Genomic DNA, 24,754 nt, shown 5'->3' on the forward strand with positions numbered 1-24,754 from the left:
CCCCCGTCCCCCAAAAAAGAGACCACACCATACATTTTTTTTTATTTCAAACAAGGAAAGAACACAATGACGCGCAATGAAAACATACTTTATTCACTTGTCTCATTCTTGTATCAGCAATCCGATCCGCTTTGTCTAAATCATCTTGCCATTATATTTTTTACACAACGCACGTAAACGTTTAGGTTTTGCTCATGATTTATATATTTGCTGAAATTGAGGTTGCTGTTAATATTCCTTTCTTAGGCATGTAACCAATTTGGAAGAAGCCCAAAAGCATACATCTATTCTATTGAAAAATATCAACATCCGCGTTGTTCACTTTATTACTGAGCCTCTAGCTTGGTTTGACGATATCTTTATAGCCTACACTGGCTGCAGGGGATATATTAGAGCAGGGGTTGCACCTTTTAGAGCACCTTTTTAAGGAGGACCAATTCTAAATACTTCGTCTCCCACCCCCCCCCTCTCTCTCTCTGTGGTTTTGTCTCTCGGTGATCGATATTTATTTATTTAACGTTCTTTATTATTCTTTATTTTTACATCCTACCGAGAGACGGTCTATGTATTGCATTGCGGTGTGTCCATTTTGTCCCAGCAAGATAGCAAAGTTAATTGTATCCCTCCCAAACACACGAAGCATCATCGGAAAGTGAAGTCCTCTCCTGCACTAAGGTAGCTCCAATTAATCAAGCAATATAAAACAAAATCATGTCAACGACAGAGGGAGGAGAGAATATCAATCGAGTACAAAAGTTCACAACATATAGTCAGGATTCTACTTTTTGTTTGAACGAATTCACTTCCGTTAACAGGCATATGTCGAAAATAAAAAGTGCCGGGAGTGGGAGAGTAAATGCTATGAGAGCTACGGCAACCCATTTGTGAGCGCCTTTATTACAATGTAGGGTATTTTCTTATTTTTAATCATATCACCGAAACACGTACATCTTTTTGTGTCGTTTGTGCATAATCAATCAAACCACAGTATATGAAAACTCAATATCTTATGCATCAGGGAGTTGTCACAATCCTGAAGGACTCCTTAAACTCACCATGCAGGCGTGACGTGTCACCCCCCGCCAGCGAACAGGTCAACCGTGATCTGCAGTGAGAATTGCCGCAGTCAGACTTTCTCACACTCACGCGCTAACATTCAGCACACTCCCCCACATGAGGACACATGCACGCACGTGGCGTTTACATGCAAGTCCATTGATCATGATTTCAATAGGTTTATTTCAATCCATTCAAATACATTGCATTTCCAATAGTGGATTATATGGCTCACGAAGCACAGACATCTTGACACATATGTGCAATCGAGCGTCAGGTTGCTGAATTACTATTTTCATCATTACCCCGTTTTCAAAATGTATCCAATACTGAATATCATTGGAAAGCTAATCAACAAACATATAGGGACCATATATTCGCCTTCATGTTGTTCCCCAGGACGCGACATATATATGTATGTTATATTTGGAAAATGTCTACTCAAAAGAACTCACCACTTGCATGTTTTCGCAGCAGAGCGTCTCCTTGCCGTCATCACAAGTTGAAGACTGCAGTCATATTGAGCGCCCTTTTGCACACGAATCTCGTGGCTTATCCACGCCCGACTCGTCCACTCAGTGGGCGTCCACTTCAACTGAGGCCACGCCCAATCACCGCGCGACTCAAACAGCCGGGAGTCGCTTTCTACAAATTCACGCAACAATGTACCGTTCAAAATTTATAGATGCTAATTTATTTATTATTACGACTCGAGGTCCGATCATATACTGTACAGTTGTTTGAAAATGTGCAATTGGTTTTCACATAAATGACGTTTTTATTGCAGGCGTTTTGTCCTGTTTGAACGAATAAAATCTGAATTAAAAGACCTGCTTTAAAAAGGATGATAAGCACCATTTTCAAATACTAATTTAACAAAAGTGTTGTTGTTTGCAAGGTGGACAATCAGATCCGTTTTTGGTGTTTTGCTTGTTTGTTGCCAAAATGTTGCAGCACACGGGTAAATCAGGTCTACAGCTGCATATTACAGCAGCATTAATAAAATAACATTGAACAACAGTGACGTCTGGTAATGGTAATAAAATGTTGCTAATCTACTGAAATGTACGTTATTTTCTGATTTTCTTTAGGGGATGATGTAATTTTGTGGTGAATACATACATACATATATATATATATATATATATATATATATATATATATATATATATATATATATATATATATATATATATATATATATATATATATATATATATATATATATATATATATATATAATTTTGTGGCCAGTGATTTACTGTTTTTTTTTTAATGAATTTGAATGAGTTTTTTTTCTTATAGGGTAAATATACCTATTCGGCATGCATTCGTTAATATCCCACCGTGCAGCACTTAATGTCCCCCTGTGTAACTATAGAAACCATCTGCTGCCTTTGTTTGTGTGGCTCGTGCTGTACTCGTGCTCTTCTTATAGTGCTGCACAAAGGATGCGAATTCAATATTCACCCACCCGCTCCAAAATAAAGTAAAATAAAATTAAAATAAACATGTCAAATTACAACCGATGCACTCGAAGATGTAACGAATAACAATCAAATTGAAGACTTGCTTGAGCCGGTCGACTTGTGGCGCCATGCACTACCAGATGTTTAGTTGCGTCACACAGCTTGGCTTTTGGCTTGGCGAGCCTTCTTTTGAAAGATTCAAAATCCTGTCTGGACCCTCCCTCGATTCTAATAATGCCAGTGAAATACAGTGAATGTGCCTCTGTGACCACCACGCAACCCACGCTACCCGTGGTGCGTCCTATATTGTGTCTGGTGGACATACACACGCCTTTGACGGTCACGCAATTTACCTCATGCTGTATTAATTTCCTCCTGACATTATTTAGTTTTTTTTATCCTCCCCCCCACAAGCCTTTCTCTCACTTGCTTTAATTACATTTAAATTGTCATTATAATGAAATTGAAGCCATTCAGCGGCATCTTAGTCAAGGCTTTCCATTCGCAAGAGAGGATACATTTTCCAAGATGAATTAGAGACAACAGTATTCCACGTAATATGACTTCAAATTACAATATGTTTTTTTTGGGAGCAATTTGCTATATTTGTAGCAAATGCGATATCTGTTATGAACAGGCTAACTATATGAGTTTCATGTGCATCTTTTGCCAAATCACGAAAAAACAAAACAAAATAGTGTATTTGCAATGACATACCTATTATCAAAAGAAAACAATAATAAACATCCAGCTTAAAGCACAATATTTCACAGGTTTCTAACAAATTTAAGCTGTTTCATGTTCGGTTCAATTTGTAGTATCCTCAGAGTCAATTGTTTTGCAGCATGATGTCAACCTGTCAAAGTTGTGGAGCAGATGTTCAGGTTAAATGGCGTCGTTTTAGGCTTGGGAAGCTCCTTGGTACAATTCGATAGGTTCTCATCGGTGTGGCAGCACCGTATAGGAGGAATTAGCAAATGACAACAACGTTTTAAGAAAGTCGATTTCGATGAATGGTTTATTAAAGAATGTGTTGAAGAAAGAGCCTATTTCTTCCATTCCTTATTTATTTTGAGAAAAAAACATCTGCCATTACAAAATAAACGTAGAATATAAAGAATAAACTTTGGTACTGTCAGGGAGATTTTAATTTAAACCATGGTTGTAGTTCGTCGAAGAATTTTTGCGGGGCTCTAGGAGTTAATTCATCATTGAAATGTTTTTTTTTTTTGCAATATATTTATATCAAATGATTATTCATTTTCAGAGGATAAATTGTATTTACTTTCATTTTCAAAATTTTAAGCAACTCATCTCATAATGTCAACATGAAGGAAGAGTATTTTGGGGGGGCACATATATCAAATAAATAAATACAAATAATTCACATGTATTCACAGTCTTTGCCACAAAGCTCATGATTGAGTCCAGGCGCATCATGCTGGTTATACAAAGAGTGAGGCAGAAACAACAAACACTAACGGAGCGCAGATATAAACCGTAAGTGGGTAGATTATGTACAGATACCGTCCCTACATATTTTGTGCAGGATACCTACATTAATGTGCAAGAGTGCCTATAGAGTCAGATAAAGTGCATGTGGCATGGAGATTCAGATAAAGTGCATGTGTGCATGATTGGTTAGGTACAGCTATTTAAAATTGTGTGCAAAGGGAGCAGTATAAATAGTGCAAAGTTTTAGAAATAAGGTGCATGGTCTTGGCATCCTTACAGCTGTATGAGATGTATGGGAGTGATATTAGTTGTATTGAACTACTAGACGCTGTTGCGCATAAAACTGTAAATTGAAACTTCAACACGAAAAATAAAACGCAAATTTCATCAAAGGACTCAGAAATTACAGTAATTTCTGTATGCTGTTAAATGAGAAGCATTTTTGAATTTTGATTTTTAACTCATATTTTATTTGTATTTCAAAATGTGTTTTATTATTACTGTTTTCTGATATCTAAATGATGACATTTTAATTAACCTACGTATTTTGTCCGAGTCATTTTGTTTTTTTGTCCATACCTAAGCCCCTGCATGTCATTGAGGGTCAAACATTTGTTGGTGCTGGAAAAGGTAGCAAATGTGTGTTCACAGCAGTTCACCAGGGGTTGTTAAAAAGGTTCCAAAGTTCTTCAAAATGTTCACAACACTTTTAGTTTTATTTCTTGTTGCAAGAAAGTGTAGAACATTTGAAAATGTCCTTATAACAAGAACAACACAAGCAAACGTCAGGGGATTGTTTGGCAAAGGTGAATGAGGCGAACATTTGTGAGCTTCAATGAATCCCAACAAGGATGCGACATTCATTGATTTCACATACGATGGGATGGGGGTTGTTGACGTTCTGTGCATGCTGAGCAGATTGTGAAGGGCCTTAAAATAACGCAATGCAAACCCAGGCTTGGAGCATACTTGCCAAAGCCAGTTTTTATGTCATTTTACTGACATTATAATGTAATTTGAAGCAGCAAATTTGCCCAAACAACGAACAGATGCTGTCATGTTTGCCAGATTCAAGGCAGTGGAACCAGTTGATGTTGAAACCAATACAGCAATTTTCACATACAGTACTTGTAATGTGCAATGCACACTTCTTTTACATGTTCATTTCAATGAGAACTGCAGGACATTTTAGTACTAGTAGTGTAGTGCGGATGAGATAGGACACAATAGCTTCTTCCCTTCCACAGTTGAAACAATGCTGGAGTGGCACCTTGCAAATGTTTGCTAGTTTTTGCACATCTCGAATTGTGAAGATAAGACCCTTGGGTTACAGATTAACTAAATCAGTATTAGTGAATAAAGGGACATGTTTACTATACTATTTTATAAGAACAAGATGCCTATACTGCCCGAAGACAGTTGGGATAAGGCACCAGTAGATGGATGGATGGATGGATGGATGGATGGATGGATGGATGGATGGATGGATGGATGGTATTGGTCACCAGAAAAGTCAGTCAAATTTAAGTGCAAAGTTATGGGAGTGAGGCAAGCAAGCTCTAATTGGCATTCCACAACTCCCTCACAGTGCTGCTTGGTCAGAGGAAAACATAGGCAGGGACACCATAAACTTGCCAGGGCACACAGGGACAAACAACCATTCACGCTCTCAATTAAACCTAAGGACAATTTTTAGAGTACAATAAACCTGCCATACATGTTTTTGGAGAAACTACGCAGGCATGGGGAGAACATGCAAAATCCACACAGGAAGGCCAGAGGGAGCTGGAATTGAACTCGGGACCTCTGAACTGTGAGGCGGACGTGCAGCCAATACCATGTGTTCTGACAAAATTCGGATTGTCAAGTGTATGGTGACGAGGCATGGCGAGCGGAGGCGAGGAAGGAAGGGGACCCAAAAACGCAGGAAAACTGAAAGGAACTACCTAAAACAAATATGAAGGTTTAAACAAGGCAGGAACAACTACTAACAGAAAAATGAACAAATCAGAAACAGAACCAGGAACTAAAGTAAACTCACGGGGAGCGGGAAGGTGGCAGCATGGCAAAGAAGCAAGCACCAAGAAGTAAGCAATTACCCGGCATGAACTCAATGCAAACTGGGGACCTAAATAAACTTCACACCTAACGAGGGAGCACATAACAGCTAGAGGGAGGATAAAGGCAAGGGAAGCTGATAGGATGACATGAGGAAGGTAGGTGAAAAGACACAGACACAGACAGGAACACAGCTGCAAGGGGAACTAACATTAACGTAAGAATATGAACAAAAACCCACACAACCCAAAAAACAACTAAACCCAACCAAACATGACACAGATGGCTTAACTCTTACATAGATATATATTATCTGCAGTTGTATAGACATTGAAAACGAATGCTTGTGTGATAGTCAATTATTATTATTATTTGCGAGTGTTGAATGTTACATTTTATTTTATTTTTACATTTTATTTTTGTGGTTAGTGTACTTGGTTTATAAGTGGCTGATAAAATAAAAAAGAAAATGCCATTAAAAATGTGCTTTTTCACTCGTAACAAAATGACTGAAGAAGATTATGAATCTTATAAATTTATGTTGAATCAACTCTAATGGAATAAAATTGCGTCATTGTTGATATATTTCTGGATTGGGATGCCTACCTTTTTCCTCGCAATTTAAATTTAACATGAAAAATTTTTAAAGGGTTTGCGTGGGCTTTGGAAGCCTCCGTGTAGACTCCATCTATTTTTTTGTTTAGTTTCGCGCCTCATTTCCATATTGTGAGGATTCCAGACCCAGTCTGAAGAGTCGCAACTCAGTCTCATGCCACTCATAACACAAACGCAATCGCATATTCTCAAAATCAATACGTTGCACAAATACATTGTGTTGATTAATTTTTAATCGTGTAATTCTTATTTTTAATCTATTATAATATTCCGCTTAACCTCTCTATAGACAGCATTTCAAAAGTCATTTGAGATTTTTCAAGGGGGCATCATTGAAATAATAGTTTTGTCAACAGAATAAACTGTTTCTCTTTCTCCATCATCCTCGTCCCTTATTGTGTCGAGACAAGCCCCTTCATAATTCAACTTCTTCTCAATGTGTATTGCAACAAAAGATCACTGTGGTCTCTGCTTGCACAGATGGATACCCGCTCTGAAAGTAGGACAAAAAAAGCCCCTAACCGAAGCCCCTCTCTCGCTCTCGCTCTCTCTCTCTCTCTTTTTTTTCCTTTTATTATAGGTTGCTTCACCGAAATGGACCGGTTCCCATGCAGATAGGACGTGGCAGTTACTTGGGGCCCCATGGGAGAGGACGCGTGCTCATGGCCAGGACAGCTTGTAGCCGAGATGAATGTATTTCCAGAGTATGATTTTCGGGGTGCATAAAATAAACGGGTCATGTTACCACATATAAAGAAGAGCAAAGTTTGTTGCCTTTAGCTTTTCTTTGTGGTTATATCTTGACATTAAAGAACAAATCGTGCATGAATGTTTTTGACGCACGAAGTGAGCTGTCATTGTCATCCCCTGCAGTATCGTTTTTTTTTTTTTTTTTAATTCTCAAGCCCTATTTATTTTCAACATAGCTGATATCGTCAACTTACGTTCTGCATAGCGAGCTACATGATGTATGCGTTTCGGTCCAGTGCACCCTTAAACATAAGTAATTAGAACAAGGATAACAAGTATACTAAAAATAAAAGAAGAATAAACAACGTGCAATTGACATAATCAAATAGCTACATTGGCCATTTACATTGGGCTGGGGAAAGAAAACGACGAACATTTGATGCGTCAAATCTTGCAAAACCGCGTCATCCAATACGTCAACCCTCTTTCTGCTATACCCTGAAGGGCCCGCGGACAAGAGCCGATAACGGGAGGATGCTGATGACAAGTGGGGGTGGTGGGGTTTGCGGTAGAACAATTTGGGGAGGAGGGGTGGTGGCGGCATCTGTTGCGTGCTTTTGGCGCGTGCCGAGCGCGTGAGTTTCGCTGGCAGCTGCTCTGCACTTTGCTGGGCCGTTCAATGCTGCTGCATGCAGAGCCACTCGAATCAGCTAGAATTCACGGGTTATCTTAAAATTATGACACAACAATGTCAGAGGCAATGCAAAAGATCAGGCTCTGTACTTCAGTAGACGTTCAAGTGGATCAACTTGAGTTAAAAATGGGATGGTGAGTGAGTAAAATAATAAAAAAAGAAGCACACTGGTGTACTGACTTACACGAGTAGACTAAAAAGAGAGAATTTACCTTATTGTTACTTTTCACCACTGGTTAAACATCGGAGAATGCATATAGGAGTGATATTTACTTTCAACAAATAGGTTTTCTTTCAGTCAGAAAATCTAACAAGGGAGTGTTTGAGTCAATTTTACTTTTGTTTTTTTAAGAAATATTTAAAAGGTTCGGAAGGAACTCTCTATAGCTTCAGAATTGGAGACAGCCAGACATGAGTCATGCCGTTCCATCTGTGTTGTTTAATTACTTGATGTCCACAAAACAGACCATGGTTTTTGGAGCTAATGGATGAAATTACCTTTTTTTCCCAACTAAATATCACTTCCCCTTTCTCACATAGGACCATGCAAATCAGCTTCCAAACACAATGATGAATGTATGTGTTTGTGAGTCACAGTAAGTCGGCGTCACTTGTGTATTAGTGCACTCTAACCGCCTCCCCAACTGACACACTCGGACACGCACGCGCACACACACACAAACACAAACACACAGAATTATCACAGCATCCATTTAGGGAAAATATGTTGTTGTCATGGGCAAAAAGCTGTGGGGGTTTCAATAGAGCATGGCGTGGCTTGGGTTGATCTATTTTAGGAATAAATTAGTCCTGTACATTGAAAGAAAATTCTCCAAATTTCAAATATATGATATATATATATATATATATATATATATATATATATATATATATATATATATATATATATATATATATATATATATATATATATATATATATATATATATATATATATATATATATATAACCGGAGAGAGAGAGAATTTTCAAGTCGTGAACCATATCCACTTATGTATTAAGTTGTAATCTAATTTCTTTCCTTCACAGAAGCATAGCTATTGCATTTTGTTTAAAGAGACCATCGTATGCCCCAAAATGACTTTTCGTGTCCAGTCGTCTGCAAGACCTTAAGAATGTGATAAATTGAAGTGCAACAGCATCATCTTGCCATTTTGAACATAAACCTAAATGTACAATACTGAAGCGACTTTACGAACGGTTTCTGCATACCAGCGCGTGACTGAATAGCGACCCGAAATGGACAGATGGTCCAGAGAGGCTCCCATGTCATTAATTAATTTCCCAAAGGGCTTGAAGCCTCGGCCCCCTCTTTTGGAACCAACCGCGCATGCCGCGGCTTAAGTCCCGCCCTCGTGACGCACCAGGCCACATAAAAGGAAGGCTGCAGAGCGCCGCATCGTACTTCAGCTCCGAATTTGAACAGCTCTCACAAGCACTAGTCCACCCAAATAATGAGTCCTGGCATCACTTCCGAGGCCATTCAGCCACTCACTGTCAGGTCCACAGTGGCCCAGAGGAAACAAGCACACGAGCTTAGAAAGGTAAGGGGAGGGGAAACGCTGTTCTTTTTTTTTTTTTGTGCAAACAGTGCATTTAAATAACAAGTTTCTTCTTCCAGACTCTCAAACCACTGTTGGAGAAGAGAAGGCGAGCTCGTATCAACGACAGTCTAAGCCATTTAAAGAGTCTCATTCTGCCCCTTGTTGGCAAAGACAACGCGCGCTACTCAAAGCTGGAGAAAGCCGACATTCTGGAAATGACCGTTCGTTTTCTCAGGGACCTTCCAACATCTTCCGCCAAAGGTGAGGATAGTTACGCCCCTATTAATAGCAATGTGCGCGAAGTTTGCGCGATTTGTTGTCTAATGGCCGAACGTTCTTGCGATTCAGATCCCGCCGAAATTTACAGAGAAGGCTACAAAGCGTGTCTCCAACGGGTCTCTGCTCTGCTCCCTCAAAGCAGCCTCAACCAGGACGCGTGTCAGCGGCTCAGCAACTTTGTGCGGCGCTCCATGTCAGTCACGGTCACCCCGTCCTGCCTCAACTGCTGCGCGCAGAATTGCAGGGCATTCCCCCACATCCAGCAGAGGCTGCTAAGCCTCAAATCCAGCTTGAGTTCCACAAGGTCCGACAGCCAGTCCCACTCTCAACCGGTGGTCCCGGGACCCCGCGCGGGGGAACAAGTCCCCCCTGCCGAACGCGCAGACATGTGGAGGCCCTGGTAGATTAAAGGGACACTTGACAATGCCTTATTTATTTTGTGGCGATCCGCTTTACAATGAATGGAATTGTGGGAGTTGCTTTATAATTATTGTAATCCAGCAATTGGTTCATTTTGGGTAGAATCGAGCACAGATCCCAAAGAAGCACTCTAGTCAATTGCGTTTTAGTATTGCAATCCTCTTTGGGGTTTCAAAGGCACGGGTTGTGGACAACACTTTTGTAAAACCCCAAGGGTTACTCAGTTTGAGGTTTGCACGCTGGACTTAAAAGTATTTTGGTCTGTGCAAAAGAATAGTCTGTAAACACTGTGTGTTAAATATTGTGAAAGCATGGAGGGATAAAAATGTGATGGATAATGTATCACTGGAAAACAAAGTTAATAAAGGACATCCAAACCACCTACAAAATGTATTGCTGAATTTGTGTTTAATTATTTCATAAAAAGTAGATGATGAGTGTGATTTGTGGTTCAGAAAAAAAGGTGGCAAATGCACAAAGCCACAGGTCAGCCTCACCCATTGAAGCTGAGAGCAGCTGCTCTATTGTTGCTGCATGAGGCGTCTCACTGCTTGCCGCCAAAACGGTGGGAAGAACACTGGAGTCATTGGATGGCTGGGGGCGCACAGCCCCCAAAGCACACTTCAGCATCTTACAACTTGTCATGAACTTTAACAGTTTTGTGCTAAAAGTATTATAACTGTTAGGTTAAGTGTATGAGTGTGCATCACAGCTGTTCAGAACAATTGGATGTATATGTTAGATGTATGCAGTTAAATATGCTATCAACTCCAAAATCCCCCCCCCCCCAAAAAAAAAAAATAAAAATAAAGAGGCAAAATACATACAAATGACAACCTTTTTACACAATAAGAGAACATAATACTATGCTGAAAAAAATGTTGCATTGGATTTTTTCAGTTACATTTCGTAAAGTGGATGCACAAATAAAGGCATCTCAATACGAACACTTTTTTTTCAGGTTATACATCAATTTTAAAAATATGTCTGTATAAAGATAATCTTATCATGTTCGAAAACCTCACGAAATAAAATTGAGTGAATTCAAAGCACTGAAAAAATGATCTGTGGGTTGCAAATGGCATCGCGGTCCATGGCAAATGCTAAAATTCAAAATTGACACTGTCTATGTTGTTGCGCTGCATTGTGGTGTATATACAGTAAAACATTGGTGGTAGGGATGGACGATATATGTATCGGGTTCTTTCAAGATATTGCAATGGTGGCTGATGCTGGTATTGACCCTCTTGTGGCCAATTTATGACCACGGCCAAGGAGATACGTCTGACAAACGGCCATTAACTCATTCAATGCCACGGACGTATTTTCACATTTTTTAAGAGTCCAGACATTCAATCCCAGATATTTAAGTATCAATTCAATACTTAAGTACCTGGAAATTAATGTCCTTAATGTAATTAAGTATCGATTTAATATTTAAGTATCTGGGATTTAATGTCCAGACTCTTAAAAAAGGTGAAAATACGGCCCTGGCAATGAATGAGTTAACATGTATATCTGTAGATATAGATAGTATCCACATGATGTCACTGAACCATGTCAGTTGGCAATGATGTATCATAAAACGATACATTTTTACCTTTAATGGATGCATAAAGTCAGATGTTACAATTTCATTGGGATATGACACAGAAAAGTGACACGACTATGACAAATACTGTAATATCTTTAAATATAATCTAACCCAGATGGAGAAAAGGCTAAATGTGTGTAAGGCTTATGGCCAACATCGTGCAATATCTTTATAGGGCACCCTAAATAATATCCACCATTAAAGAATGCTGTCAAAAAGCATTTATCTCCTTCCTGATTTCTGTGTTTTTTGCTTATTTATCATACACAAAGACTTCTTTTCATCAAACCAATTTTATAATTACACTAAGGATATACGTATGAAATCCTGTTTCTAAATGATGATTTTATTGACCAACAGGTTAATAACACAAACCTATAGAACTCTAATTGAAAAAGGACTCCAGTTAAGGTCAGTAGATGACTCTACTAAAAGAAAGACACTGGGCAAAATTGTCATCCATAGAAAGGTTCCCTGGTGAAAACTACTGGTGTCACAAAAGAACACAAAGGCCTGATGAACTTTTGCCAGTAAGCATCATTATGATGATCAAGACTTCTGGAAGTACATTGTGTGGACTGATGAGTCAAAAACTGATCTTTTTGGAAGATGTGCACCCTGCTACACTTGGTGTAAAAACGGCTCAGCATTTGATGAAAAGAACATGATACTAACAGTAAAGCCTGAGGGTGGCAGTGTGATGGTCTGGAGCTGTTTTGTGTCCTCAGGACCGGGACAACTTCCTGTAATCGATGGAAAAATGAATTTTGCTGTTCACCAGACGATCCTGAAAGAACATCCCGCCATTAGTTTGGGAAGTATGTTTGACACCCCTGATCCAGATCATGTCATTTAAATATATATGCTTGGGTTGTCTCAATGTGATGTTGGTATTGGTTTGAATAAATTCAAAAGATTCAAGATTCACGAGTTTTTATTGTCATATGTATAGTATTATTATACCACACAATGAAATTCTTATTCCCTTCACTCCCTGAGTAGCTGACTACACTCCGTGTTTGAGCATTAAATAAATAGATAAATGATAAAACATGAACAATAAACAATAATACAATAAACAATAAAACAACAACAGAAATAATGGTGATAATAATATAGTGCAAATATCATGTGAAGCAAAATACTAGTGCAAAATATTATTTATGCATGTAGTAAGAGGCAGATTAGTACATGAGAGATTTATTGAGAGTTTGGAGAGATAAATCCATTGCAAGTGATAAATATGCAAAAAATCAACAACAACATGTGACGTCAAATGCTATTTCGCAAGGCAAATACTACTGTATTTCACAGGGCTGTATTAATAATCATTCTTTATTGCGATGCATACATTTTAGTATACGTTTATGAGTGTCTTACATCTCTGCAAGTGACACACACCTTCAAATTTGAGCAAGCTGAAAATGAGTGCAAAACCATTTTTTGAGAGACCAAAAATGACCATCTCACGAAAACCCCGCTCCATGTCAGGTTAGATCTGTCATGTCTTAGAGTGGAAAGGAACATATCAAAGCATGTCAGTAAGTATTGTGCAATTCAGTTCAATTCACTTCACTTCAATTCAATTCAATGTGTTCATTTTCATGCCCACAAGTGTAGAAACAAGTTGCAAGTGTGATACAAGTGTGTTCTAGGTGGAGGCAAAGGAGGCTACAAAATGCTGTGGAAAGATATATTCATTAAAAATGTGCAGAAAAGTAGACTACTACTACCAAGACTAGAGAATTCAGGTCTCAAGCTAAGCCTGAGATACCCTAAGTCACGTAACTTCAATAGAACCAGCAAAGCCTTCTGGATCAATCATGCTCTTGTATTGCTAGGTGCGTAAGTCTTTTTCGCTGGTATTGTTAAATTTAAAACGCTTGCCAGTTTGCTAACTATTAACAAGTACAGGGTTGGGGCACTCCTATGTAGGCTACCAAAATAAAACGCTCCATGAAAGTTGGAAAATAAAAAGTTAAATGTGCCTGTTACAATGCAATATTGACCTAATATAACTTGATAAAACCACGTTAGACAGCTTACTCAGCGTAAGCTTCCTTGAACGTGAAGTTACCTTGCTCACATTAAATCACAATGACGAAGATACACCTAGGACAGGGGTGTCAAACTTGTTTCAGCATGCGGGCCGCATGGGAGAATATCGATGACCAAGTGGGCCAGATCAATAAAATAAAGTTATATATCTATAACTATATCTATAACTTATATATCTATAACTTTAAAACAACAACTTCAAATGTATTCTTCTTTAATACTGTCTAAAAAAGTACAAGCACAACATCACTGTTAATCACAAAACATTAACATTACTGTTAATCATAAAACATTTCAAGTTTTCCCTATATTGAAAAATGGGCCAGATTCAACCCATTAGCGGGCCAGAACCAGTCCGCGGACCATATGTTTGACACCCCTGACCTAGAAGGTATTGCTCCGGTAATGACAACAAATCACAGTATTAAATAATTGTAAATATGACTTTGAGGTGCAGTTCTGCAGATGATTTTGCTTGTAGAGCTAAAGTCAGAGCTAAACAGAGCTAAAAGCTTGTTCATATTCTATCGCACATGATGACCCACATCACCAATGATGAGCACAGAAGTTCAATAACAAAGCACTGCTCCGGTTTAGATCCCCATCACGCCCCTCCAGTCTCACTGTCATTGCCCATGTGAGCATTGAAGTCCCCCAGTAGAATGAAAGAGTCCCTGGATGGAGGGCTCTCCAGCTCACCCTCCAAGGACTCCGAAAAGGGTGGCTACTTTGAACTGCTTTTCGGAGCATAATCACAAGCCACAGTCAGGACCTGTCCCCCCCACCCGAAGGTGGAGGGAGCGCTACCCTCTCATCCACTGGGGTAAACCCTAACGTACAGGCACCGAGCAGTGGGGCAATGAGTATGCCCACATCTGCTCTGCGCCTCTCACTATGGGCAACTCCAGAATGGAAGAGAGTCCAACCCCTCTTGAGAGGACTGGTACCAGAGCCCAAGGTGTGTGTGGGGGCGAGTCTGGCTATATCTAGGCGGAACTTCTCGGCCTCACACACCAGCTCAGGCTCCTTCCCTGCCAGAGAGGTAACATTCTATATCCCACGAGCTAGCTTCTGCAGCTGCGGTTCGGAGTGCCAAGGTCCCCGCCTTGGGCCGGCGCCCAGCTCACACTCCATCCGACCCTATGGCCTCTCCCACAGGTGGTGAACCCATGGGAAGCGGGACCCAAATTACCGCTTCTGGCTGAACCCGGCCGAACCCCATGGTTTCAGGCTCGGCCAACAGGCGCTTGCCAGTGAGCCCCACCTCCAGGCCTGACTCCATAGAGGGGGGCCGGTGACTTGCGTACATGCAAGGGAAAACTGACTCCATTTATTTTATTCATCATAGAGGTCTGGTCCCTCACCCTGGACCTGTTTGCCATGGGTGACCCTGCCAGGGGCATAGAGCCCCAGACATAGCTCCTAGGATCATTGGGACATGCAAAACTAGGGTATGCAACTGCGTGAAGTATGTGACGTTACACAATAGTGATTTCTGTCACGCATGCGTACCTGCATACCAGTTATGCGCATCCCTTTCTATAAAACTATTATGTGAAGCAAAACATCAAAATAAAACAGATTCTACCCATGTAAAGCAGTTCTACAATGATTTAACATACTTGACATATGACATGAAAAACCAGAGGTGGGTAGTTTACCAGTATGGATGTACTGTCCATCGGTCTGTCTCTCATTGACAACAAATGACAAGAAACGTAATCAAAAAGAATGGAGCATTGATGGAAAGTGGGTTTTTTTTTGTCTGTCCTTGTATTCGTCGCTCTCCGGAAGAGGTGGGCATTCTGGTGGGCATTCTGGTAAGGTACAACAGACCCTACCGTCGGTCTGACCCTTTATGGATGCACTATTTTTCTGACAAAAATGAAGGCAGGACCAGAAAAAATGATCAGGTGCCACCTACTGATGTGAAGAACACATATTTGGTGGAGTGGCATATGAAAATGTAGCATAGCAAAAACACGTTTTGTGACCACTCCATTACTTGTGCTGAAAAAAATGACCTCATGGATCAATAGAATTGCAACACAAACATTGACCAAATGTGATTATGATTCTTATTTTTCAATCCTTGTAGATTTTTTTTCAATAACTAAACCAAAAGAAATGTTTTCCATTTTTAAATGATCTAATTATTTGAAGGTGCTTTATGATATTATAATTTTGTTCTGCCCTTGCAACACACTGTTTTATTTTTAATCAACCCGTATCATTCAAAATAGGCACTAATTCAGATGCCCTTAGACACAACACCTGATTTTTAGTCAGATGTAAAATATTAAGAAGACAACAAGCCTCTGATTGTTATACTTTACATTAAGCTGTTCTTTGTATTTAGATCAGGCATGTCACAATTTTTTTTTTCGTTTTTACTCAGTCTTCACCCATTCTGTATTGGTAGGCTGCAGCTTTATCTACAACAAGGGGGACACATACCCATCAACTCAAACCAATGCTGAGGAAGAAAAGTTAAGGTGGCGTTTTACTCGTTTCCCTCGCTCCCCCTCATTCATCCCTGAACCTGCAGCATGCATGCGACTCTTAATTTCTGTGAAGTGTTAGGACCTTGAGACACAAAGGCTCCCTGTTAGCCATCTTGCACAGATGGGTTACAGACGCCCAGTTTACTTGAAAAGACAAAAGAGGACTCTAACCGACAGCATAGAATGGGAGGAGATGTGTCCCCATTACCCCTTGAGAACCCAACCCCCCCTTGCAGTCCATTCGTTTCCATTAATCTGCCCATCCCAGCGGACCTGTGAAGAGCGCGTGCAGCAAGTGTGCCTCTCAAAGTCTTCATTTTTGCATACGGGTGATGCTGTCTTCTCAGACTGCAGTGGAATCAATGAAAGAACTGATTTTAAGATTTTTTTAAAGCAAACAAATACACATACACAAAGCCCTTAATCATTTTTAGTAGCCTACTCAGATTTAGATTTGGTTTTGTTTATCTTAATAAAGTCCCCCCGCCACACACACACACACACACACACACACACACACACACACACACACATACACAAATAATTCAAGACAAAAATTAAATGAAGAAAAAAAACATTTAATTCAAGGGCATTTATTCAGTGGGGAAAAGCATCGTATGATAAAGCATATTTCTTTTCCATCAACTCATCAACTCACAAATATTAGCAACCCTAATGTTAATACAATACATTGTATAAGCCCCTTTTTGTCATGACGAGGCATGGTGGACAGAGGTGTAGGGATGTGGAGCCAAATGCAGGAAAACTGGGAGGTAATTTAATTTGAAAAGACAAAAAGAAAAGATGATTGACAATGGCCTACAAAGTAACAAACAGAAAACTCAGAAATAAATTTAATATAAAAAGACTTGACTATAAACTCAGGAAAACACAGGAACATAACTCATAATGACAACAAGGAACTGACAGCAACATGACACTAACTTCGACAATGACCAACCAAGAACAGCATGGACACAGAAAACTAAATACTCTCAAAAATGACAAGACAAGAAGCAGCACCTAGATGAGACAAAATTGGAACAGGGAGCAGATTGGCCAACACAAGGGAAGCAAGTTGACACAGACAGGTGGACACAATCACACTAACAAAGGAAACAGAAATATGAACTAACATGAACAAAAGAGCAACAACAATCTCCTCCCACAATGCTTCCCAATAACAAAATATACAGAAACAAGACTCTTTGACCATTCCTATTTTCACATTCTCTCAAATTCATCCAGCAGTCTGGATGCTCGGCATTCTCCTCCTTTCTTTCTTTCATTTTTATAATGAAATATTTTTTCAAGCCATCTTTTTGTGCTTTGCCATTCAATATGCAGAAACAGGCATCCACCGATTGTTTGGACGCCAAAAACGCTACGAGTCAAGCCACAGACAAAAAAAAAAAAAAAAAAAAATGCAACACAGCCTCCATGTGGGGGATGTGGGAATGGGAACCATTCTTTTCAGTAGCACATTATTAAAAACATGCAGCTGGGGTAGCCACGCCAAAAGTGCTTGGGGATCATGTGTAATGTGCGTTAAGGAAAGATGGACAGAATTCAATGCTCGTTTGTGCGTGCGCGCGCACATCCGTAAGAAACGAAACGCATGGCGGCTGGGATGTTGAAGCTGGGATGCAGTCGGGAGGAGGAGGGAGAGGAGGAGGGCAGAGGGCCATCTGGTCACTGTGGCGCGTGCTGCACGCGTGGTTCCCCTGAGTGCAGCGGCATCTGATGGTCGTTCATAAATTTTCAGTTACTGTTCGATACCAAGTTTGGAAGTTTTGAAAAGCAAAACATGTGAATATTTCCGTCTCTCTGTTGAATACAAATATGCATATTTCCGTCTATCTATGGAATATAACAAATACTTGTGCCGCAGATTGATTTTTAACTTATTTTCTGAGGTGCAGTCTTTTTTGTGTGTGTTTGAATCGAGTCCCTGTCACGCCCCACCCAACCCACCCCGAGCCCCACCCGTACCCTGGTTCCAGCACCCATCACTCTGTATATAGCGTTGGCAACTTGGCAGCAGGACGATGGAAAAAGCCCACAGGTATTGAGACCTCGCCCCCTCCGGCTAGAACCGCATAAAGCTCATATGAAAAACTATTGTCAACATGTTATTGAGCAGATGTTATTTGGAAGTGGCGTGGCTTGGGTTTATTTGATGTATAGCGTGGATTGGATTGGAGAAGGAGACGAGCTGTCCGTGGACTTTTTTTCCACCCACGCACACAAACCTCTAAAAGACAGCTATATTACGCCGTCTTGTTTATTTATTAAATCAATTTTATTTTTCTATTTTATATTTATTATTTATTAAGTCTCCATAAAAAGGTCATGTGCAAGTGCAAATTTGTCCGCCAATAAAAACAGTGAAAACCCCCAAACTCAACAAATTAACCCAAATCAAACGAAAACAGAATTAATGGAAACAGTGCTGCTTAAGCCTATATTATACCCAATTTTTTTATATTAAAACTGAAGTCATCCAAATAATTGTGTAAACTCAACATATTTCAGAATTTAATTGACCTGGTTTCACAAAGTGAAAGTCTACGCGTAATTACCCGAGAAAAGAACGTGTTATTTGCGCCATTACGCGCAACCAGGATTAATGTTAATTGTTTAAAAACAAAACAAAATACATGAAATACAATAAAATACATTTTTGTGCCTGGAACTTTTAAAATAGTTACAGGCTACGTATTTTCAAACGCTGAGGCTTGGTTTTTGTCGCATCTAGACAAGTTTTACGTTGGGCGTCTGGATGTGGATTATGTATATATATTTATATTGTTTTATCTTATAATGCAGACACGCACTGGACTTGTCACGCTTGGATTTATGCAGAAGACAGATGGCTATCTTATTAATGATGCTTTCTTTCTGTTGTCATCTTTAAATGCGTGGCCAGTCACGTCGTTTGGTTTTGGCTTGGGGGCGTCGCCGTGACGCACGGTACCGACGCCGTGGACGTGGATATAAACCGCGGCCAGTGACGGTTAGAAGCACTTCTTCTCTGGTTTCTGTGGAGAACACATCTCGAGAAGCGAAAGGACGAAGAGCATGTCTCCAAAATTGACTTGTGACGCCTTAGCATCTATTTCTCCAAGGCCCACCGTGGCCAAAAGAAAAGAAGCCCTTGAGCTAAGAAAGGTGAGTTCCCTTACACGTTTAAATGTGCTCGATTTTGTCTTTTCTTTTTCAATATATCGCCATGCTCAACTGGGTTTGTTCTTTTCAGACTATGAAGCCTTTGGTGGAAAAGAGAAGACGCGCTCGTATTAACGACAGCCTGAACCACTTGAAAGAGTTGATTCTCCCTCTCACTGGCAGAGATGTAAGTTTCTTAAAATTCCATTTGAATAGAGTGAAATGTTATGAGAATCAAATTAAGTGTTTATCTCACTTTTTTTAACGTGTGGTCTTTTACCATCTGCAGAAGACTCGCTACTCTAAACTGGAGAAAGCGGACATCCTGGAGATGACTGTGAGGTTCCTCAGCGACGTCCCCTATGTCCAAAATAAAAGTGAGTTGTGATAATTCTACAGTAAAGCTCGTGAAAATGTGAGTGATGTTCGGCTTTTCAAACTGTCGCCATTTTGATTTCAGATTCCACAGACAGTTACCAAGAAGGCTATAAGGCTTGCCTCCAGCGCGTCTCTGCGCTCCTACCCAAAATCAGCCTGGAGCCCGAATCCACCCGGCAAGTGAGCGACTTCATCCAGCGGTCCATGGCGGCCAATGTCAACCGGCAGTGCCTCAACTGCTGCAGCCAACATTCCGCGTCTTTCCCGCACATCCAACAGAGGCTTCTTGATCTCAAATCCAGTTTGAGCCACAATTCGGAAGGCGCAATGGCCCCCATTCAAGATCGCCCAGCTCCACAGCACGACAGCGTCCTCATGTGGAGACCCTGGTAGACGTTTCCAGTGGTTCTAATTTGCCCACCGACCGAAGCGACGAAAGCATGTTATTTACACACATGTACATATACATTACATGTTGAATTAGCATGACATATAACATTTAAGATTTAACGATAAATCGATTTAGCCGAGTATTGTATACTTTCCCTTTTGCGCACGCGTCGATTGTCCTATATAAGTTGACAAATCTAGGTGCCTATTTTTGTTTAAACTCCGCATGTATGTTTGACGTTCAATATTTGGTCTTCCTTGGTGACTGAATGATTAAGGGCTATTGAAACAGCCCTGTAAGACCCCAAGGGTCACTGTTAGTGAATTTGCACTGTATGAATTCAGTGTTCTGAATCTGTGCAGATTTATGTAGTAGACATGTTATGTCACGACCCAGTATCTCTTTTGGGATGTGTATATTTTGCAATTTTCAGTGAATAATGTGTTTTTGTAATGTAAATTAAAAAAATAAAACTGCGACGTCGTATTAATGTTGTGCCGTTTGTCTTTCCTTCCATGCATGATGTTTGTCTTTCCTTCCATGCATGATGTGATGTATAATATTGTAATATCTTGCAAGAGATAGTCTTTGAAATTAGTGATCCAACGGACAACTTTTAACCAGGACTCGGGTGTGTGGCGTGTGTGTGACTGCTCTTTGTGTTTTGGTTTCTACTGCCCTCTGAAGGAGACCGTCGCCATTGGCACGGTGGATTGCGTTCAAGGGCTCATTGTTTGTGTTTTGGTTTCTACTGCCCTCTAAAGGAGACCGTCGCCATTGGCACGGTGGATTGCGTTCAAGGGCTCAGTGTTGCCTCGTTCAAAAGAAGGAAGATCGGTTAAAGCAAAATGGCTGTTGCTGTCACATTTTCAAACTAAATACCACATATGCGTTTGGAGCCAGCACATCGTGATTCCTTACAGCCGCGAGCCCCCATCCCACACCCCTTCAAAAAATCGCTTGAGTCACGCTTTGGTGTTGACCAAAGTCCCGGATACTGTGCGAGCGGTCTCAACTGTCGTTTTCAGGAAGGGGGACATCCTCACCAGCATCATGTCTGCTGCGACCAAAGCTCAAGATGCCGCATCATCTCTTCAGCTATGCAGGTAGGATGTTTAATTATGTCGTGTTTATTACGACATGCGTTTACTTTTCTTCGTTCGTAGACGTGTGACAAATTAACATACACACGGAACTCACGAATGCCGGTGACTGTCCGTCGCGAGACTTTACGTCACGAGCCGGCGTAATCTGCTTTATCTGTTTTACATTTCTGTTTCCAACTATGTTGTGCTTTGGACACTACGGCCAAGATGTTTAACTGTGGTAGTGTACCGCGTCAAACAAGATTCGTTAAGAAATGATAAAGCATTTTCTGTGACACACACAAAACACACACACTCCTCAAACACGCACAAGAGGATGACGCCGTGCATCGTCTTACTCACGCCTTTATTTGAATTTAAAATGTTCATATTGACTTGTGCTAAAAGTCAAAAACTGAAACCTGACTAATCGGTTTCATGTCCCAGCAGCATGTCGAGTCGCTGTACTTGTTCGCCAACAGGAGGCGCAAAACGTTCTCAAATGAAACTCATACAACAGTTTGATTGACGTAACCGTACCAGTTAATTCTGGTTACTAGGAGTACTGTTGTGCAAGTAAATTCGGTAAATATTGTGGAATCTACAGCTAGGACACAGGGTCCTTCAGTTCTCATCTGTGGAATTGCATGTTTTAGCACTCAGACTGGCTGAAGAAAGATATTTTCTTATTTTGGTTCAGCAGGTGCAGGCTAGACTGAACTTTACATAGAACCGACATCCACCTTTTTGAGGTAATGGCCAAAGTTAAGGCTCTTTTTACAAGTCAGGATCAGTCTATGGTCACAATATGACGTACTTATTGCCCAATTTCCTCTAGGTAAAGAGTACGGTAATTTAAAATAGCCAAAACAAAACCAAACATAAATATTGGGTGCCCCCCCCCCACACACACACACACACATTTATTTATTTTTTATTAACAAAGTGATTCTGTTACATCCGGGCAGGGTGAGTGAAGGCGTGGAGGCTAGTGGACCCAACTGCAGGAAACTGAAAGCAAGGTCAAGTTAAAAAAAATAATAGATCAATCAAAAAAAGGACAAAAAAAAAAAAAAAAAAAAAAACAACGTTGCGGTGGAAACCGTCACTAACAAGAACACTACAAGGAGGACAGACCTGAGGGGAGCGGAAACATGAACTTAGGATCTGAACAAAACCCCACTAAAACAGAAACCCGAACCCCCCAACAAATAAAGATACATGATGTAGAATGTTATTTTCACATTGCATACTGCATTTTGGAAAGAAACAAAGAGTGTCTTAGTGTCTAGGTAAGCTTAAACAAGTGCTCAGTGCATTCACATATAATTCTAATTAAATTTAAGAAGATGACAAAACAAAAACACAAATTTGTTGGCATTTTTGTAATCTGATTGATGATTTACTTATGTTTAGGCAGAGTTGAAGTCATTGAAGTCATAATGAACGCTTAAGAGATTGCAAGTTATCGTTTTTAGTACTATAAAGCTAAGTCAAGTAAATAAACTATTATTGTTAAACCATGGTTCATTTTCCTTAATACTTGTGGAATATGTATACAATTTATTATTGTGTATCATAATACGGATTAATGTATTGCTTGTACAGTATTTGTTGAAGATCTTGAAAAAAGTATTAGATTGCAATTGCAATCAAAAATAGATGACAGAATTTATCAAAATTGTTCAGCTTTAGTTGAGATTTATCACGTCAAAATACTTTCTTGACACTACTGCTTTCCTATTAAACAGATAGAGGCATTTTTTTGCGTTTTAGAGCATTACACAGAATAATGCAGACTTGCTGTTATAAATCTAAAAAAAACGAATTTTATGTAACAGCGCTCACATATACAACTTCGACATTAGTTTCTTGGCAGAAGCAATAAAGATTCCTGAGATTCCCTTGTCAGCTGCGGCACACGACACTGACAGCGAATGTTATTGTCTACTTAGTGTCTTATCGCCTCATCAGCGGGCGGGTTTTGATCCAGTCAGACCAGTCGAGATAGTTAGCGTAAGGGCCTGAAATGTTAGAGTGGATGCAGAAAGCATCCAGTGTGTCTTGGAGAAGGACGAAGAGAGAGAGGGACAGTTTTGGAAGATGCGCTGCTTCAGGCCCCCGAGAAAGTTTGTGCCCTATGAAGCGGAGACGTCTGATCTCAAATATGAGCTTTGCAGGTAGTTCACACAATACTTCATTTATAAAAGTATATTTTGTATATTATACAATATATATATATATATATATATATATATATATATATATATATATATATATATATATATATATATATATATATATATAATATTATGAGACCACTTTTTAAAGGGTCTTTTCAAACTGGGATTCGCCTTTGAAATGTCACAATTGCGACAAGTCGCTTGACGCCGGTGCATAGTTGCGTCAACTTTGTTGCTGCGACTTACTCTGAGTCATTCTGTCCTCTGTCGTTCATATTGCATAGACAAGGACGACTGATCCTTGTCCTCGTCAGATGGTAAATGTGACTCATTTGCCACTTAATGGTGTCAATATGTCATTTTTGTTTTTATGATCTGTGTAGTGGCTTGAATTTCTAAATGACTCAAACGCAAAATGTAATTCTAAAAACTTGTTGACATTAAGAAAACCATTATTTCATAAAATAACGACGGTCACTTGTTTTTCTTTAGTTAGCTGATTGGTTCTCATACTGTCCACCGCCTGTACTAATTCCATTTCTTTTACTGCAGGATCATGCGGCCAGATGATGCCAACATCGTCGGTAACGTGCACGGTGGCAACATCTTGAAGATGATCGAAGAAGCTGGATGCATTATTAGCACCCGGCACTGTAACACACAAAATGAGGTGAGAAGTTACAAGCATATAGCAAAAATATAGACATTCACATCAAAATATTGCAAATACTTTTGACAATTTAAATATTTCAGTCACAGCCTGTCATGCTTGCTTATCCCATCTACTCTTTGTTTCATGAACATCCTGTTTGTCCACAGTGGAATAAATAGACTGAAGTCATAGTGCAAACACACGGTAGCTGTCGAGAGAGAGTTGAAGACGTTAAAAACCACATTTCCCACTGAGGTCAATTTTATTTGAAATGACTAACTACTCTGACTGTTGTTTACCTTTCACCCATTGAACTAATTCCGTTGTGATTCACATCACTGGATCCTTGTCTTGCTTTAAGCAACATTCTGATGATGTCTTACATTTCAGCCTTGACTCTGATGTTTTGCGTGACATCTATTATTGTACATAACTGCTTG

General features: G+C 39.9%; 3 protein-coding genes across 5 annotated transcripts in view; all 3 read left to right on the forward strand.

The window, feature by feature from the left end:
- Positions 1-9,452: 9,452 nt before the first annotated feature.
- hes2.1 (hes family bHLH transcription factor 2, tandem duplicate 1) lies at positions 9,453-10,622 on the forward strand. Its single transcript, XM_088408270.1, has 3 exons — positions 9,453-9,602; positions 9,680-9,863; positions 9,951-10,622. The coding sequence occupies exons 1-3, from the start codon at positions 9,513-9,515 to the stop codon at positions 10,283-10,285; spliced, it is 609 nt and encodes a 202-aa protein (XP_088264396.1). The 5' UTR covers positions 9,453-9,512; the 3' UTR covers positions 10,286-10,622.
- Positions 10,623-19,506: 8,884 nt separating this feature from the next.
- LOC148427542 (transcription factor HES-2-like) lies at positions 19,507-20,757 on the forward strand. The gene is made up of 4 exons (XM_088408306.1): positions 19,507-19,628; positions 19,717-19,812; positions 19,915-20,002; positions 20,086-20,757. The coding sequence occupies exons 1-4, from the start codon at positions 19,539-19,541 to the stop codon at positions 20,394-20,396; spliced, it is 585 nt and encodes a 194-aa protein (XP_088264432.1). The 5' UTR covers positions 19,507-19,538; the 3' UTR covers positions 20,397-20,757.
- A 408-nt stretch (positions 20,758-21,165) lies between these two features.
- The window catches only part of acot7 (acyl-CoA thioesterase 7), a 40,209-nt gene continuing 36,620 nt past the window's right edge, over positions 21,166-24,754 (forward strand). For 2 of the 3 annotated variants that reach the window (XM_088402887.1, XM_088402896.1), the window contains exons 1-2: positions 23,492-23,659; positions 24,215-24,332. In XM_088402887.1, the coding sequence (XP_088259013.1) occupies positions 23,583-23,659; positions 24,215-24,332 (195 nt within the window). In that variant the 5' untranslated portion in view covers positions 23,492-23,582. Of the gene's footprint in view, positions 21,501-23,491; positions 23,660-24,214; positions 24,333-24,754 lie in introns of those variants that run through there. The other variant, XM_088402904.1, reaches the window with a different exon arrangement.

This window comes from Hippichthys cyanospilos, chromosome 2 (genome assembly GCF_059441005.1).
Source record: "Hippichthys cyanospilos isolate Australia breed blue-spotted pipefish chromosome 2, RoL_Hcya_1.0, whole genome shotgun sequence".
NCBI lineage: Eukaryota > Metazoa > Chordata > Actinopteri > Syngnathiformes > Syngnathidae > Hippichthys > Hippichthys cyanospilos.

What these genes read in the sequence shown, in the direction of transcription:
- hes2.1 (XM_088408270.1), top strand. Translation starts at nt 9,513, where the DNA reads ATGAGTCCTGGCATCACTTCCGAGGCCATTCAGCCACTCACTGTCAGG. An exon ending in AAGCACACGAGCTTAGAAAG is followed by an intron (nt 9,603 to 9,679) that starts GTAAGGGGAGGG and finishes TTCTTCTTCCAG; the next exon opens with ACTCTCAAACCACTGTTGGA. An exon ending in TCCAACATCTTCCGCCAAAG is followed by an intron (nt 9,864 to 9,950) that starts GTGAGGATAGTT and finishes CTTGCGATTCAG; the next exon opens with ATCCCGCCGAAATTTACAGA.
- LOC148427542 (XM_088408306.1), top strand. Translation starts at nt 19,539, where the DNA reads ATGTCTCCAAAATTGACTTGTGACGCCTTAGCATCTATTTCTCCAAGG. An exon ending in TCCCTCTCACTGGCAGAGAT is followed by an intron (nt 19,813 to 19,914) that starts GTAAGTTTCTTA and finishes TACCATCTGCAG; the next exon opens with AAGACTCGCTACTCTAAACT. An exon ending in CCCCTATGTCCAAAATAAAA is followed by an intron (nt 20,003 to 20,085) that starts GTGAGTTGTGAT and finishes TTTTGATTTCAG; the next exon opens with ATTCCACAGACAGTTACCAA.